Below are 18,423 nucleotides of genomic sequence, written 5' to 3' on the forward strand. Positions count from 1 at the left end.
GATCCAGAGAGTAGGAGACAGTCTGCAGATTAGGGAAAGGAGTGGGTGGGCCACAGGGCAGAAAAGCCACATCACTGAGACACATCATTGAAAAGACTAGATCAGATGGGCGATCAGAGAGACAAGCTGAGGGGCAAGCAAAGCCCTCAGAAAAGAAGCACAGGACGGGCCTGTCTTGGTTCAAGTCACAATGACATTGCATGTAGGCTGGCAGCATTCTTCTTGTATGTGGTGAGGGCTAGCTAGCATCCTTCATGAGGCTGGGCACAGGTTTTCAAAGCCTTCAGATGATGCCACACAGCTTTCACCCTTTCTCTGGTCAGCAATTTACATTTCTGTAATAACATTACAATTCTGAAGAGACCAGCTGACAGAGTTAGAAGAATATAGACTCTGAGGCTTGGCAGACCTGGGTTCAAACCCCAGTTCCACCCCTTGCTAGCTGTGGAACCCTGAGCAGTTTAATTATCTTCAATGAACTTCCATGTGCGTTGGTGATAATATCATCTCACGCGGATATTGTGAGGAATAAATGAGATCACACATGTAAAGTGTGTGTGATAAAATGTAGGTATTACTAATATTAACAATAATCTTCTCAGATTCTACATACCCCCAGGCATTGTTACAATCCCCCACCCCTTCTGCAGCCCCCAAATCTTACCCCCAGATCTTCCTCAGGAAACAGTTGGAAATGGCTGTCTGAGAATGTGTGTGTGTGCATTTCTGTATAGTCCGAAAAAGGCCTTTGCAAACTAGTGCCTGAGTTGGAATAGGAAGGGGGAGTTTTGAGGAGGTTTTTTCTTTTGAAATTACATGAATACATCCTCACTGTGAGAATATATAACAAGTAAGAAGTATTCAAAGTAAATCATGATGGTCTCTCTTCACCCCCCATCAATCCCACTGCCCACCTCACAGTTATTCACTCACTGTTAACAACCTCCTCTCTATACATTTAGCTGAGGTTTGGGGTTTTATTTTCATAAGTGGGTTCAGACTCTACATATTGATGTGTGACTTGATTTATCAACCAACAACATGTCTTGGAGGTCTCTCTGTGTCAGGACATATAAACCCATCCCATTCTTTTCACACCACTGCATAATATTTCACAGTAATGGATGTACCAGTCTACTCATTCAGGAAGAGATATTAAAGTCCTGGGCAAGATGCAGCTAAACCATCACCGGCAGATGGCTGGTCTAGGCACCATGAGAAATCAGGTGTGACTTGTCTTGAATATCTTCCTAGAGCTCCTCTCCCATGAGCCTGGCTCCAAAGCCGGGCTCTGTTGAAGCCTGGCATCTCCTGCACTCCCATTCCAGCTGAAACCTGTGGCCCTTTGTCCCATTCCCTAGGGGTGGATGAAGCACCCTGTTGCATCCTTGGTGACAGCTCACTGTGACCAGCCTTTAATGCATTGGTTATAGGATAGTTTGACCGGAGAATAAGCCCTTTCATTCTTCCCTTTCTCAACCCCAGCTTTTTTGCCTTGTCAATGCTCCACACTGGAGACTCAGAGTCCTCAGTCTGCTCCAGGACTGTAAGGACCAGCAACCAACCTCCCAGGAAGGAGCCATGTTCTCTGTGGCTATGATCTAGGACACACAGCTGAGACCAGGTGGTGGTGTGGGAAAGGGGGTAGAAAACACCAAGGGAAACACAGAGATGGGGTAGCTAAGAATGAAGGGAGAGAGCTAAGGGAGACTCTTGGAGGCCCATCAAAAACAGATTGTGTAGGGAGTGAAAGACAATTCAGTGGGAATAATAATGTTTTGCACCACTGCAGAATCTCCTTCTAAGGCCCTCCTGACAGGTGGGCATTCATCGTTTACTTGTGTACTTCCAATGATAGAGAGCTCACTATTTTCCAAGGATGCCTAAATTAGTTTGAATCAGCGTGTGGGTTCCTGAGACAGAAAACAGGAAAGTGTTAATGGCTAAAAGAAAACAAATAACTCTCTAGGATATGAGCAAAGGAAGAGTAGACTGAGAAGAGCATCTGTTGGGGATGGAGGGAAAAGAGACCTGGGCAGCAGAGAATACTGGTGCGATAGGCAGAATAATGGTCCCCACACCACCAAACATGTGCACATCCTAATCCCCAGAACCTATGAGTATTTTACCTTACATGACAAAAGGCACTTTGCAGATGTGATTAAGGATCTTAATATGGGGACGATATCATGGATATCCAGGTAGACTCAAAGTAATCACAGGGTCCTTTAAAAGAGGGAGGCAGAAGGGTAAGAGTCAGAGGAGGAGATGTGATTATGGAAGCAGAGGTCTGAGTGATGTGCCATGAGCCAAGGAATGTGCTCAGCTTCTAAAAGCTGAAAAAGACAAGGAAATTATTCCCCGCTAGAGGCTTCCAAAGGAATGCAGCCCTACCAACACCTTGATTTGAGCCTGTGGGACCAGTTTGGGACTTCTGATCTTGAGAACTAAGATAATAAATTTGTGTGGTTTAAGCCGCTGTGTTTGTGGTAGTTTGTTACAGCAGCAAAATGAAACTAATACAACCAGGCACCTGACAGTAGGAGAGAGGAAAGTACAACTTTACCATGCCTACAGATCACCTGGAGATCTTGTTCAAATGCAGACTCTGCATCAGTAAGTCTTAGGCAGGGCCTGAGATTTGCATTTCTACCAAGCTGTCAGGTCATACCAATGTTCCTGATCTGATACACCCTTTGATTAACAAGAGGATAGAATAAAATCAAGAATAATACCTGTGTAACTTTTTACTGTTCATAAAGCCTTTTTGCATCCATCATACCTCATTTTTATCATACCCACAACACTGAGAGGTAGGTATTATTGTCCCCATGTCACACATGAGGAAGCCAAAGCTAAATCAGAGAGGTGAAGTCATTTGTCCACACAAAAGCACAGAAATAGCATCAGGCTGACCCCCAGGTGCCCTGACTCCAAAGCCTGTGCTTCTGCCATTTGACAGTGGTTCCCACCCCTGGCTGAATATTAGAATCACCTGCAGACCTTTTAAAACTCCAGATGCAGAGGTCAAATCCCAGACTAATGACAAAAGAATCCCTTGGTGTGTGACCCAAACATCACTAGTTTTGGAATCAACAAGTGATTCCACTGCACAGCGAAGGTTAAGAACCGTTTCACTAGAGCATTTCACTAGAGCAGCATCAGCATCAGCATCACCTGGGAACTTGTTAGAAATGCAGATTCTTGGGCCCACCCCAGAACTAACACATTCAAAACTCTGGAGGTGAGGCTCAAGAATCTGGGTGTTAACCAGCCCTCCAGGGGATTCTGATGCACTCTTGAGTTTTAGCATGGGTTTGAAAAGGGCCACCTTGACTCCACACATAGAGTCAAGGGCTGGGGAAACAAAAGCACACCTTAGATCCAGGTATAAAATTAGGCCAGGTGCTAAGCGACTGAAACCAGCCTCCTAATGGTTGTACCAAAGAATAAAAACAGTTCTCAGGTTGGTAACCAGAATACCAAGTCCCCACGCCACAACCTTTCTGATCCTTTGTAAGAGAGACATCTGCCAAAGGCCCTCTCAGACTGTCAAAACATCCGGGAATATAATATTTGCTTCCAACTCTGCACCTTGCTCTTCACTCCCTCACTTAAAACACTAACCTTTCCCATTTGTGCTCTGACCTGAACTGAGCAAACAAGCTTCTCACCACTCTTCTCCCCACCCCTCTCTTCTTGGTATCCAAGATGAGAGCAGCAGGCAAAAGGTTAGTTCTAATGTACCTGAGCAAATGGATATACAATCTAAAATAGCAGTGAGCTACACAGCCGCCCTCCCTGGGCCAATCTCACCTGCCTCAGCAACACTGCCGCCCTTTGGCCTAACTCTATCCCTGGAAAATGGAAAATTCCACAAGCAAACATTAGAGTAGATACTTTCCAGAATGGAGCTCACCTCCCCTTCTCCTGTCCCAGAGATACCTCAAGTCTACAGGATCAAGAAAAACAAGGCTAATATGATCCTGCAATCACACTCCTGGGCATATATTCAGAGAAAACTCTAATTCGAAAAGATACATGGACCCCAATGTTCACTGCAGCACCATTTACAATAGCCAGGACATGGAAGCAACCTAAATGTCCATCGACAGATGAATGGATAAAGAAGCTGTGGTACATACATACAATGGAATATTACTCAGAAATAAAAAAAGAATGAAATAATGCCATTTGCAACAACATGGATGGACCTAGGGATTACCACACTAAGTGAAGTAAGTCAGAAAGAGAAAGACAAATACCATATGATATCAATTATATGTGGAATCTAAAATATGACACAAATGAACTTATCTACAAAACAGAAACAGACTCACAGACATAAAGAACAGACTTGTGGTTGCTAAGGGGGAGGGAAGGTGGGGAAGGGAGGGATTGGGAGTTTGGGATTAGCAGGTGCAAACTATTATATATAGGATGGATAAACAAGGTCCTACTGTACAGCATAGGGAAATATATTCAATACCCTGCAATAAACCATAATGGAAAAGAATATGAAAAAGAACATGTATATATGTATAACTGAATCAATTTGCTGTACTTTAGAAATTAACACATTGTAAATCAACTATACTTCAATAAAATAATTTTTTTAAAAAAAAGAAAGGCAAAGCTACAGGATTGAGAAAGTAGAAGGCAGGGAATTTCCTGGCTGTCCAGTGGTTAGGACTCCACACTTCCACTGCAGGGGGCATGGGTTCAATCCCTGGTCAGGGATCCTGCATGCCTCACGGTGTGGCCTAAAATAAAGAAAGTACAAGACTGGCAGCCACAACTCATGACCAGAGACATGGTCCAACATAGTGCAGAAAAAGTTCTCAGTGAGTATACCCAATAGACAGCAGCTCTCGACAGGGAGCAGGCTCTATTCTAAACTGAATGACAGCTAGTAACAATTCTGTTTTGCTTTTCCTGCCCTTCTGAATCCTCAACTAATCAAGTTCTGAGGGGTGAGAAATAGGGGACCAGCACACCCTATTTGAAAGAATTAGAATCTGAGGTGTTAGGAAACAACAGGTATAGCTGATTCCCTTTGTTATAAAGCAGAAACTAACACACCATTGTAAAGCAATTATACTCCAATAAAGATGTAAAATATATATATATATATATAATAGTGGGAAGCAGCCGCATAGCACAGGGAGATCAGCTCGGTGCTTTGTGACCACCTAGAGGGGTGGGATAGGGAGGGTGGGAGGGAGGGAGACACAAGAGGGAAGAGATATGGGGATAGATGTATATGTATAGCTGATTCGCTTTGTTATAAAGCAGAAACTAACACACCATTGTAAGGCAATTATACTCCAATAAAGATGTTTAAAAAAAAAGAAAAAAAAAAAAGAAACAGCCTAAGCGTGTGGTAACTCCCCTGAAAGTATGCTGGACCCTAAAATAGCTTGTCTGCCCCACTTCCCACTTCAACTGATTATGATCATCTTGCTTGATTAAAAGCAGACATAATAGTAACTGAGAATTTGTTATTAAGCAAATGCTTAATTAAACTGAGATTAGTTGTTAAGCTAGAACTTGAGGCTTAGGAAGAAAAGAAGTGGACATCTAAGATCAAGCTATGGAGAAAGAAAAAATGTGATTAGAATCAATTATATATTCTGCCAGATGGAAGACCTGATGAATGTCCGAGTCTCTCCAGACAAAGTCCTTGAAACATCAGTGAAGGGAGAGAGTCTGGCGAGACAACGGGCAGCAGGTACTTGGGAGTTGTCTAGTAACTTGGTGGTGGGAGGAGGGACTAGCTCAGGACCCAGGGAGACGTCTGCGCTGGGATTGCTGCCTTCAGAGAGTTGGAGAGGCAAGAGGCTGAGGACTGAAAACGAGACGGGGAGTGATTCTCAGTGACCAGCAGTATCCCAAAGAAAGGAAGCTGCCGGCTTGGACTGCCAGCGGTGGCCGGCACTGCGTTGCAGCTCTGAACCCACCGCTTTGCCTCCCCCCGTGAGAATTTGAGCTGGAGAGCCAGCATGCCCTGGTAAGTGGAAATACTGCCACTTCAAGACATGGAGTCATCTTTCTCATTTGGAGTGATCCTTGCTATCCTGGCCTCCCTCATTATTGCTGCTAATGCCCTAGTGGCCATGGCTGTGCTGTCGTTGATCCACAAGAATGATGGTGTCGGTCTCTGCTTCACCTTGAATCTGGCTGTGGCTGACACCTCGCTTGGCCTGGCCATCTCTGGCCTAGTCACAGACCAGCTCTCCAGCCCGGCTCGGCCCACACAGAAGACCCTGTGCAGCCTTCGGATGGCATTTGTCACTTCTTCTGCAGCTGCCTCTGTCCTCACCGTCATGCTGATTGCCTTTGACAGGTACCTTGCCATCAAGCAGCCCCTCCGCTATTTCCAGATCATGAATGGGCTCACAGCCGGGGCCTGCATTGCCGGGCTGTGGTTGGTGTCTTACCTCATTGGCTTCCTCCCACTCGCGGTCCGCGTATTCCAGCAGACCGCCTACAAGGGGCCCTGCAGCTTCTTCGCTGTGTTTCACCCGCGCTTCGTGCTGACCCTCTCCTGCGTTGGCTTCTTCCCAGCCCTGCTCCTCTTTGTCTTCTTCTACTGTGACATGCTCAAGATTGCTTCCATGCACAGCCAGCAGATCCACAAGACGGAGCATGCGGGAGCCCCGGCCGGGGCTCACCGGCCCCCACGGACCCCCAGTGACTTCAAGGCTGTCCGCACTGTGGCCATTCTCATTGGCAGCTTCACTCTGTCCTGGACCCCGTTCCTTATCACTAGCATTGTGCAGGTGGCCTGCCAGGAGTGCCACCTCTACCCAGTGCTGGAACAGTACCTGTGGCTGCTTGGTGTGGGCAACTCCCTGCTCAACCCACTCATCTATGCCTATTGGCAGAAGGAGATACGGCAACAGTTCTCCCAGATGGCCCTGGGAATGAAGAAGGGGCTCGCCGCATTCCTCCCCCTTCTCTCAGCCAGGGATGGTGGCCCACAGGGGCCCAGGGAAAGTGCCCGTCACATCACCACCATCTCCCACTCAGAGCTTGATGGCTAAGATGGTAAGGGCAGACAAGTTTCTAAGTGCCCCTCTCTCCCTTCACAGAGCCCCAGCTAGGAGACCAGGTGGAGCTAGGGAAAAGAGAGCACTTGCTTCCAGCAACTGACCACCCCCTGCACCTCGTTACCTCAGACTGAGAGGTAACTAAGGCAGGGTGCTGACTTCCCTCTACAATCAGCTTCCCCATTTGCAAATCTCCATTGCTCCCTGCCCTTCTTTTGCAATGAGTCTGTTTCTCCTGTAGAGGTATACTTACTTAAAGCAAGAAGTGTACCACTGGAAAGATGCTTAAACTCAAATCTTATTTTTGAATACACTAGAGCAGCACTGTCTAATAGAAGTCTAATGCAAGCCACCTATGTAATCTTAAATGTTCTAGTAGTCATGTTAAAAAGGTAAAAAAAAAAAAGCAGGCGAAAATAATGTTTCATTTAACTCAATATATCTAAAACATTAATTCAACATGTAATCAATATAAAAGATTATTACCCTATTTTTTTCATGCTAAATCTTTGAAGCCTGGTGTGTATTTTACCCTTATAGAATACCTCAATTCAAACTAGCCATGTGCCAAATGCTCAAGAGCTACATGTGGCCAGTGGCTATCATATTAGACAGCACAGCACTAGAGAAATGAGGTTCTGTTCTTTTTAACTGTGTACTACAGTGATTGCTTTGGTGACATGAGGGGTCCTGCCCTCCCTGATGTAAATCAGACATTTTATGTAGTTAGGTTGTATAAATGTAGGAACCTGAATTAGATACTAAAGCTTGTCTTTTTCCACACTTCACGGTGTTCAAAACAGTGTTTCTTTGGTGAATTGCCTGTCTTGTAATTATTTCTGCTGTTACCCCTCCAACCCACCACCTTCCTAACTCTGTGGTGCCCCTTCCCCTCAGTTGGCCTCTTATGTCACTTGTAGCTACTTGCTGATGACGATGTCAAACCACAGATTCTGAGACATTGAAAGGAAAGAAAGGGAAAAAAGGGGTAGGTACCAAAAAAGGCACTGCCAAGCCCTCCACACTGGACCCACTTTGCTCCTCATAGCTTGACCTTCTTCCATTTACTCCCAAATTTGCATTTTCCTAAGAAACTCAGTTGCATAAGAGGATGTCTCCAAAATGGCCCAGGAGACCAGCCTTATCCTGCTTTCTTGTAGGTACAGAAAATGACTGTTGGCAACTGGGAATTATACTCAGGGTCCCCCTGGGCAACCCTGGTAGCAGAAACTACAAGAATAGAGTGGGGAAGAAACCCAGGAACCATGCTCAGCCTTCCTGAGCTTTCCTGTAACCCTTTCCACAACCTCCTGGTCTCCACAGTACATTCCTAGAGAGTTTGTCTCTTAAGGCCCTCAACTAGATTATCTCCCTAGAAAGCTGCTGAGTGGACAACAATAAAGGGCAGAGGAAACCAAAACAGTATGAACTGATTTGTCTGGGATTTGGTACCAAACACAAACACAAATAGTAACTGGGTTTGGGGACAAAATTGAAAGCAGGCTCAAATCAATGCCCTCCTTACTGGTGGTTCAAAGCTTAATTTCCTGGCCTTGCTGCAAAGGACTGATCTTCCCAAGGTAACACAAGCAAAGTGGAATGGAAGCTAGTTACAGGAGAAAGGCAGGAGCTGAGGGGAGGCCAGCTGATTGTTGTGTTATGAGGTTCAGTCTAAAAATCCCTGCTATTCCTGGGAGTCAGTGTGTGCAGTGGGAAAATCACAGGCTTTGAAGTCCAACAGACCAGTGTTCAAATTATGATTCAGTCATTTAAATTCTCAAGGCCACAGTTTCCTCATTTGTAAAGTTGGGATGATAATGCCTACCTTATTTGGCTATAGCGACGATTAACTCAGACAACACATATGAAAATGCCTAGTACACCACAGCACATTGTTAGTACTCAGAAAATGTTCTCTTCCTCTTCCTTCAAAAACCTAAAGAATAAAACATCCAGCTGACCAATTTAAGGGAATCCGTCACATCTGCAGACATTAGGAAAAAGGAGTGATGAGAGGTGACTCAGGCTGGAAAAGACAAACATAAATCTAATACTTTAGCAGGATCAAGACAGAGTAGATATAAACAAGGCACTGTTATCATATTCTTGGGTTTAAGAGTAACCGTAATTAAGAACACTGTGTTTAATAAGCCACCAAGAGCAGAGATACAGAATGCTATGCTAAAGAGTCTAATGGCTTTCTTTGACGCAGGCTCCTGTACAGATAAGGGAATGCACTGGAGTGGAGACATTTAGATTTCATTCACACATCCAATGTTGTCTCCTGATGGACTTGCAGAGAAGCCAGATCCTGTTCAGCAATTTGATCAAAATAGCCAAAAAGATATTAAGACCTTGTAGGACAGAATGTAGATCAATTGGTCCCATCTATAATTTCCATGAAAAGCTTACTGTGAATCCGTTAAAAAACATTGTGACATGACTGAGTTTTATACTAATTCCTTGGGTAGCTAATGTTATGTACAGCACACCTCCGTTTCAGAGGACTACCCTCAAGAACAGTACACACATCCCTCTGGACAGGGTAATTTTGAGTGGTTTCACAAATGTTAGAGGCAGGTTGCCCTGATCCACCAACACTCTCCTGCTTGTCCACATGACCAAAAAGCCCATCTCTGAGAGTTGGCCAGCCAGAGTTAGCCTTGGGATATCTTCTTCCTATATGATGAAGTGTTTACTGGTTCACATGGGAAATGAACTTGTGACTCACTTGCTCAGTCACTGGCCAAACTAAACAGAGACCAGTGAAAACAGCAGGCTCAAGAGATACTTCAAGGACACACAGAACAAGAGGAAACATGGCGTTGACAGCTGGGCAATGAGAACAGCAATGGGCCCAAGGCCAGACCCAACCCCTTGCTGCCATCAGCCACTCACTTATTTTGTGATTCCTTCAGTACCTTCCATGTCATCCTTCAAATGGCTGACTGGTCTGGAATCTTCTCCTATTAATTAATAAATCTTCATTTGTTATTTCTTGCAATCATATAAACTCAATGATGGTACCTACAAGTGTCAGCTGGCATTCATTCATTCATCTGTTCATCCATCTACCTACCCCACAAGCATTTATTGAGGGCTAGGTGCTAAAACTACTCCAGCTTTCCTGGATTTCTTTTAGAGCTATATATTGATGTATACATGATGTTCATTATTTTTTTTTCTGATTATAAAAGCAATTTTTTTCATTTTAGAAATTTTTGAATATACAGAAAATCATAAAGTTACCCATAATTATACCACCCAGAGATGATCACTGTTATTTTCCTTCATCTGTGTTCTTCACTCAATATTATATTGTGCTATTTTCCTATGTCATTAAGCTTTCTTCAAAAACATGAGTTCTAAGGGTTGCATGTTTTTCAACATGAGTATATAATATTTTAACCATTTTTCTATAGTTGTACATTTATGTTATTTCCAATTTCTCACTGTTATAATACCAGTGTAAATACCCTTGTATATAAATCTTTGACATGTCTGTTTAATCCCCTAAGATAAAATTCTCCAAAGTAGTATTACTAGGTCAAGGAGCATTAAACACTTATAAGAATTTTGATTCATACTTTTGCTGGCCTTTCTTGAAAGGTAATGTTTCCCTAGGATATTTGCTATGAGAAGTCAAAAGTGAGCCATAAATGAACAGACCACAGTGATATGAATATCTCAAAGAAATAAAAGTGCATGGCTTCCTGAAAGCATAAACCATACCAAGGGGGCTGACCAGTTTTTTTTTTAACAAAAGGAAACCTGTTGCTATGCCCTACTGCTAGAGTTAATCTGCAAATCCAGAATTCTGGACTAATGGGACACAGCAGTCTAACAACACCCCTCACAGGACAACTGCATCATTGATACAGCATCGTGTGATATACAGATACCAATTTCAGTGTGTTTTCACTCTTAAAATCTTCTGATAGTGGCTTTGTGCAATACCATAAAATGCTAAATAGGCACGAGAATATGAAAATATGATCACATGGAGCCAGGAGCCAGGTCTTGATGCAGCTGAAGCCTCGAAGCCATGGTCTCACAGCCTTGCTGACCAGGAAAGATGTGCTCCACCTAATGGATCCACTGTGGCAGGGTGAAGTGTGGGAGAGCTTAATATGCTACTAGCCAGCCATATGTTCACTGGATTTACAAGCTGTTGGGACCATAAGCAGCCACTGAGCTCAAAGAGCCCTCTCATGAGGAGTCCTAGAAACAACTAATGCAGCTGCTAAGGGTCTCAGAGTCTGTTTTAATGCACAAAGCAGCTCCTGTTTCTTTCAAAATGCCTTCTACACAATGGGGCAGGCAGAATTCATTTGCTCCAAAGCTCCAGAGGGACTAAAATCAGACCAAGATCCTGGGGGCTGGGGGGTTCTCTACTTTTTTAGGTTTCTTTTCATTTGGTGTATGTTACCCAATAGTTCCATGATTGAATTATATTTCCCATTTAATATAATAAATCCATATTGGTTCCAGTTCTATCTCAACTGAGTTGACATTATGGCACTAAAAAGATGATGGACATGCTGAGATAACAGTCATTGGCCCAGTAACATGCCATGCTGTCTTACAAAACTGTTCATTGTGCTTTTACCACTCATAATAGTTTTGCAGATTTGCCCACTGAGCCATTCAACAAATACTAAAGCACATCCTATGGAAGAGCAAACTGATGTCATCTCAGTCATCTCTGTCATCTCAGAGGTGGTTTAAAAAGTAAGAAAACTGAACCAAGAAATTAGAGCTGAATGGCTGTGAGGTTATTTCAAATGTGGAAAACGGGCTCATGATCCAAAATTCCAACTACCACTTTAAGATTACGAGGTCCCTTAGTAATCTTATGCAATGATGTGTTAAATTGTTTTTCTTATTTGCTAAATAAACAGGAGAGCCAAGGATGCATGAAGAGTGTTTATAATGAGTTAGGCACAGCCCCTAATACAACTGAATTCTGATGCTGATCTGAGACACTGGATAGAGAGAAGAGATATCCTTTACTGAAACCTCAGGAATTAAGATTAATGCGAGTGGCCATGCTAACTGAGAAGATATGAAGATCAAAAATATTATCCCTTAAGGGATATGTTTTAGTGAATAGAAAAGAAGTATTTATAATCAGGTTCTTAGAAGTTTAATCATTCCTCCCATAAATTTATAAGCCTAACAACAGACTTCTTTGCATGGGAGGAAAGAGGGTGAGAAGTCTAGCCCCATGTTCAAATTACTCAATTTGAAATTAGTGAGATCTGGGACTTCCCTGGCAGTCCAGTGGTTAAGACTTCACCTTCCAATGCAGGGGGTGCGGGTCAGGGAGCTAAGATTCCCACATGCCTCGGGGCCAAAAAACAAAACATAAAACAGAAGCAATATTGTAACAAATTCAATAAAGACTTTAAAAAAAAGAAATCAGTGACATCTGTTCTTCAATAAATAGTATTACATACAACAAGAACAACCTCCTGTGTGTATGGTATGCTCACTTAGACTGGGGAGGAAGAGGGGGCTAGTGAGGAAGGAGGTCATGGAGAAGAAAGGCCAACAAAGGAAACATAAGGAAGCAGTAGAAAGTGGAGAATAAGAAGAAAATGATATATTTGCAGTCACAGGTCTCCAGGAAAGTAATTTAAATCTAGTAGAAAGTGGAGAATAAGAAGAAAATGATATATTTGCAGTCACAGGTCTCCAGGAAAGTAATTTAAATCTAGTAGAAAGTGGAGAATAAGAAGAAAATGATATATTTGCAGTCACAGGTCTCCAGGAAAGTAATTTAAATCTAGTCTTACAGTTAAGTGTCAAAGAGTGATCAACCACAACGACCATTGACCTTCTTTCTCCCAGGGTGCTATAAAGACAGGGGAACTAATGAAATCAGTATTCTTTACTGCTCACCTGCCATAAACTTTAAGTGACCCTGGACAAGGCTGAGTCAGTACACCTCTAGCATGGTGATTATGAGCATGGGCTCATGACCCAGATGGCCTGGGTTAGAATCCTGGCTCTGCCATTTCCTAGGAATGAAGTTTTTTCCTTTCTGTGCCTCAGTTCCTCACCTGAAAAATAAGAATAGTACCTATCTCATAGGGTTGTTGAAAGGATGTAAACAGTTTTATAAACATAATACACTTAAAACAGTATCTGGCACATAAAAGCTTTATAAGCCACTTTGGAAGATAGTTTAGCAGTTTCTTACAAAACTAAACATACGCTTACCATACAATCCAGCAATTGCACTCCTTGGTATTTAACCAAATGAGCTGAAAACTTGTGTCCACATAAACGCCTGCACATGAATATTTATAACAGCTTTATTCATAATTGCCAAAACTTGGAAGCAACCAAAACGTCCTTCCATAGGTGAATGGATAAATATACTGTGGTACATCCAGAAAGGAAAAAGAGAAAATGAGCTATAAAGCCATGAAAAGACATGGAGGAACCTTAAGTATATATTACTAAGTGATATATACTTATATATAGTATAGCCCATATAAGCCTAAGAAGGCTACATACTGTTTGATTCCAACTATATGACACTCTGGAAAAAGCAAAACCATAGAGACAGTAAAATGATCAGTGGATTCTGGGGCTTTAGGGGAGAGGGAAGACTGAATAGGCAGAGCACAGAGGATTTTTAGGATAGTGAAACTATTCTGTATGATACTATAATGGTGCATACATGTCATTATACATTTGTCAAAACCCACAGGATGTATAACACTGAGAGTGAACCCTAATATAAATGATAGATGTGAACTGATAATGATGTGCCAATGTAGGTTCATTGACTGTAACAAATGAATCACCCTGGGTGAGGAATTTTGATCAAGGGGAAGCTGCATGTATGCGGGGGTAGGAGGTACACAGGAAATCTCTGTATCTTCCACACAATTTTGCCATGAATCTAAAACTTGTCTAAAAAAATTAAGTCTATTAAAATTTATTTTGAAAAGGTAATACTTTAGATTCACAATTAAGAAGACACTGTGGGGCTTCCCTGGTGGCGCAGTGGTTGAGAGTCCGCCTGCCGATGCAGGGGACGCGGGTTCGTGCCCCGGTCTGGGAGGATCTCACATGCCGTGGAGCGGCTGGGTCCGTGGGCCATGGCCGCTGGGTCTGCGCGTCCGGAGCCTGTGCTCTGCAGCGGGAGAGGCCACAACGGTGAGAGGCCCGCGTACCGCATGGTAGAATGAGACAGAGAAGGAAACTGATAACTATGTGCTAGCCTCAAATCTGCCATAATCAGGTTATATGACTTAGGACAAATTTTCTTAGCTTTTCTGGACCCTATTTTGTCTACCTGTACAAAAAGGGGAGTAGAGCTCAGTGGGGCTTAACCTTGTTTGGGTTGCCCCCTTCCAGGCTACCCTCCACACAAGGATTATCTTCCTAAAAAATACAAGCTGGTTATATTATTCCCTATTTTAAACTTCCTTTGCCTGGCCCCTCCCTCCAGGATAAAAGCCAAACTCTTTCTTAGGGTATATAGAGACCCTTCACAATTTGACCCTTTTGGCCACACTATTCTAATTTCCTTTCATTCTAGCCCATATTTCTTTTTTTTTTAATTAACATTACTTTTCTGTTTTCAAATCACCTTATTTTTAAAAAATATTTATTGATTTAGGCTGCACCAGATCTTTCTTTTTAATTAATTAATCTATTTATTTATTTTTGGTTGCGTTGGGTCTTCGTTGCTGCGCGTGGGCTTTCTCTAGTTACGGCGAGTGGGGCTACTCTTGGTTGTGGTGTGCGGGCTTCTCATTGTGGTGGCTTCTCTTGTTGCAGAGCATGGGCTCTAGGCGCACAGACTTCAGTAGTTGTGGCGCACAGGCTTAGTTGCTCCGCAGCATATGGGATCTTCCTGGACCAGGGCTCGAACCCGTGTCCCCTGCATTGGCAGGCGGATTCTTAACCACTGCGCCACCAGGGAAGCCCTGCACCGGGGCTTAGTTGCAGCACGTGGGCTCTTAGTTGTGGCATATGGACTTCTTAGTTGTGGCATACATGCGGGATCTAGTTCCCCGACCAGGGATCGAACCGAGGCCCCCTGCATTGGGAGGGCGGATCCTTAGCCACTGGACCACGAGGGAAGTCCCTAGCCCATATTTCTTTACAAGTGCTTCTCAAAGTGTAATCTAAGGGCTTCCCTGGTGGCACAGTGGTTGAGAGTCCGCCTGCCGATGCAGGGGACACGGGTTCGTGCCCCGGTCCGGGAGGATCCCACATGCTGCGGAGCGGCTGGGCCCGTGAGCCATGGCCTCTGAGCCTGCGCATCCGGAGCCTGTGCTCCACAACGGGAGAGGCCACAACAGTGAGAGGCCCATGTACCGCAAAAAAAAGAAAAAAAAAATGTGTAATCTAATGATCGCCCTCCGTCAAGTGCCTATAACAAAAGCAAATGCCTTTGCCCCAAATAAGGTTAGGATCTCAGGTGACAGAGTGCAAGAATCTACATTTTCACAAGATCTCCAGGTGATTCTGCCTCAGGTGGTATTTGAAAACCATAACCCTTTATTTCAGCCATGCTGAAATTTCCCCCATTCCCCTGCCTGGAATGTCCTTCCCTGCCTTATCTACCTGGTAACATCTGCTTTTTAGCACAACTGGCACCTCCACTATGAAGGCTTTGGCCAATCCCCTAGGTAATTGGCTGTTTCCTCCTCTGTGCTTCTACAGCACTTAGTTCATCTCTCAGACAGTACTTAGTACCTACTGTACTGTACTTAGTACCTACTTACATGTCTGTTTCTCCTACTATAATGTGACCTTGAAGTCAGAGACTATGTTTTAATTTATTTTTACATCCCCAGCATCTAAGATATAATAGATAACAATAAATGTTTGTTGAACAAATGAATGAATGGATAAAGATGAAGAACTAAAGTATTCATCTCACAAATATTTGAGTGCCTACAATGTGGTAGGCACTATTCTGGTACAAGAAAGTAGCCAGAACTTTTTGCCTGTAAGACAATCAGAACCCTGGACACAGGGTTCTATTTTAAGCCTCTTTCAGCATTTTATCTGCGGAAACTTCCAAATGAGCCCCTTGTTTGTTTATGCATTCTTTAGGATAGAACCACTTGTCTGATGTTTACAAGTGGCATTATGACAATGAATGGCAAGGGGAAAGCACAATGTACTTAGTCTATTCCCATAAATGTGCTTTGGGAGTCCAAATTCAACTTCATAGTCACCTTCTCTTTATTGCTTTCTGGAGAATATAATATAAATTAAAGATCTGGCAAATGAGAAAACAGTAAATGAAGACAAAGCCAAAGTTATTCTGCCAATAAATACTTTAATGAGAACCGAGGTCTGTAACATAAATAGCAGTAACTGCCCTGGCCTATGCCTTCTGCTCTAGCCCAAGTCTGGGGCTAACAAACTACATTTAACCCATATTTGAAGAGAAGGTCATTTTGAGTGTCATCTATCAGTATCCATCTTCACAGAAGATACCAATCTGGGGCCAGAGTCTCAATGTTAATACTCCCTCTCAGGGAAAAGTTCACATGGCAACGCAAACACATGAGCAATTTTGAACCATCCTATCGTTCTTCCATCAGGAGGGCCTTGGGAGACCAGTGGTTCAGTAAACACTTACAACTTTGTCAAAATACATTAGAACACAGAAAAAGGGAAAAGAAGAGTAGAAAGGTTGGCAGGGCTTGACTCACATATAATTCAGTCCTTAGATTTGAAGCCTCTTGAGCTGCTCGTATGTAATAAAAAACTGAAGAGTAAGTCATGGAAGATCACTGTGATGATACTGAAAGTCAAACCCGGTTCTAAAATTGTGCATTGCATTCTCTTAAATTGAGGTACTTAGTCTGTGCTATTCTAAGTTGCATTTGCTTAAAAGTCTTTTTTAAAACAATATCTGGCAAATCAAGCATGTGTTGAGTGCCCACCATGTGCCAATTTTGATTGTTGGCATTTAGCAATATAAACACATTAAAATTCTAACATATTTATATTCTTCAGGGGCAAACAGGCCATACACACACACACACAAATATCCAAGAACATCAACGACATATAATTCAGTGCTAGAGTAACTGTTACAGACATTAGGCGATCAGAGGAATCCCAAGGAAGGAGGGAGATACTATCTCCCTTAACCTATAGACTCCACAAGGGCAAAGATTACTTTTCAACCCTGAAGTGCTCACCACTGTACAAACACCACCACACACACTATCCAACTCATGGCTCTTCCCATAGGTGGCACTAAACACAGCTAAAGGAAGGAGGGTCATCCATGAGGAAAGAGCCCTGCTTCGCTCTGGATTCTTTTGCTCTATGAGTGTTTTCTGTCTTATTATTTCCCCAGCTATTTTAGTCATACACTTAGGGGTAGGAAATATGGACTACCTCAGCATGGACCTTCCTGTGGACATCTCCTAGCAGGGTTTCCCAAAACTTCCTAGCCCCTTCCAGATGTGGCTGTGTTTGTTGTTGTTGTTTGTTTTAAAGAGGAAAAGAAACTTTGGCATTTCTTTTCTAATCCCTTTAGTTTGTATTAGACTCCAACTGAAAGCCATTTCTGTATTTAGTTCCACCCGCAGTGGTCACCATTAGAATGCTTGAGTAGATTCTCACTTGCCTAAAGGCTTCAATAATCAAATTTTCCTTCCTATAGCCTGGAATTACCTGGGAGCTTGAAGCATGTACTTTCATTCTCATGTTCCAAAAGGATACAATGATGTTCCAGGGCCCAAGTCGAAGCCAGTTTGGCCAAAATCCTTTATAGAGCGCAAAAAAGCCCTCATGTTTCCACATCTGATGGAAAGATATAATAAAAAAATGAGTGAATTCTCCTTACACTTTACATCTGACAATTATTTTTATTTTAGTACTCATCTTCCATGCCCCTCCCCAACAACTTAGGATCCATGAATGGTCCTTTTTCTAAAGACATACATTTTGTGTTCTAAATCCACCCACCCACTCATTCAACAAATATTTACTAAGGACCTACAATATGCAAAGTACTCTTCTCCATGTTGGGATAATAGTAATAATAGTAAACAAGAGAGAAAGTGTCTGTGTTAGCCAGCCTCCAAGATGGCCCCCGATGAAAGCCAACTCCAGTTATTCACACCCTTGTGTAGTTCCTCCCACAACGTATCAGGATTGGTCTGTGTCACCAATAGAGTATGGCAGTAGTGAACGTACGTCACCGCCAATGCTATGCTATAAAAGACGTTTTGTATATAATAAGGTTTTGCCTTGTTCTGTCTTTGATCGTTTACTCTGGAGGAAGCCAGCTGCCATCTCATGAAGAGAAGCCCATGTGGTGAGAGACTAAGCCCTCCAGCCAATAGCCAGAGAGGAACAAAGCCTTCCTGCT

The 18,423-nt window shown here is 43.1% G+C and overlaps 2 protein-coding genes across 4 annotated transcripts in view; one reads left to right on the forward strand and one right to left on the reverse strand.

The window, feature by feature from the left end:
* The first annotated feature begins 5,957 nt into the window (after positions 1–5,957).
* On the forward strand, positions 5,958–7,136 carry GPR119 (G protein-coupled receptor 119). Its single transcript, XM_007450464.1, has one exon. It carries the CDS (start codon positions 6,039–6,041, stop codon positions 7,044–7,046), a length of 1,008 nt encoding a protein of 335 aa, XP_007450526.1. The 5' UTR covers positions 5,958–6,038; the 3' UTR covers positions 7,047–7,136.
* A 9,211-nt stretch (positions 7,137–16,347) lies between these two features.
* SLC25A14 (solute carrier family 25 member 14) overlaps positions 16,348–18,423 on the reverse strand; it is a 35,827-nt gene continuing 33,751 nt past the window's right edge. For 2 of the 3 annotated variants that reach the window (XM_007450466.1, XM_007450467.1), the window contains 2 exons: positions 17,772–17,852; positions 16,348–16,803 (listed from right to left, as the gene is read on the reverse strand). In XM_007450466.1, coding sequence (XP_007450528.1) covers positions 16,762–16,803; positions 17,772–17,852 — 123 coding nt within the window. In that variant the 3' untranslated portion in view covers positions 16,348–16,761. The remainder of the gene's footprint in view (positions 16,804–17,771; positions 17,853–18,423) is intronic. The other variant, XM_007450465.1, reaches the window with a different exon arrangement.

This window comes from Lipotes vexillifer, unplaced genomic scaffold (genome assembly GCF_000442215.2).
Source record: "Lipotes vexillifer unplaced genomic scaffold, Lipotes_vexillifer_v1.1 scaffold215, whole genome shotgun sequence".
NCBI classification, from domain to species: Eukaryota; Metazoa; Chordata; class Mammalia; order Artiodactyla; family Lipotidae; genus Lipotes; species Lipotes vexillifer.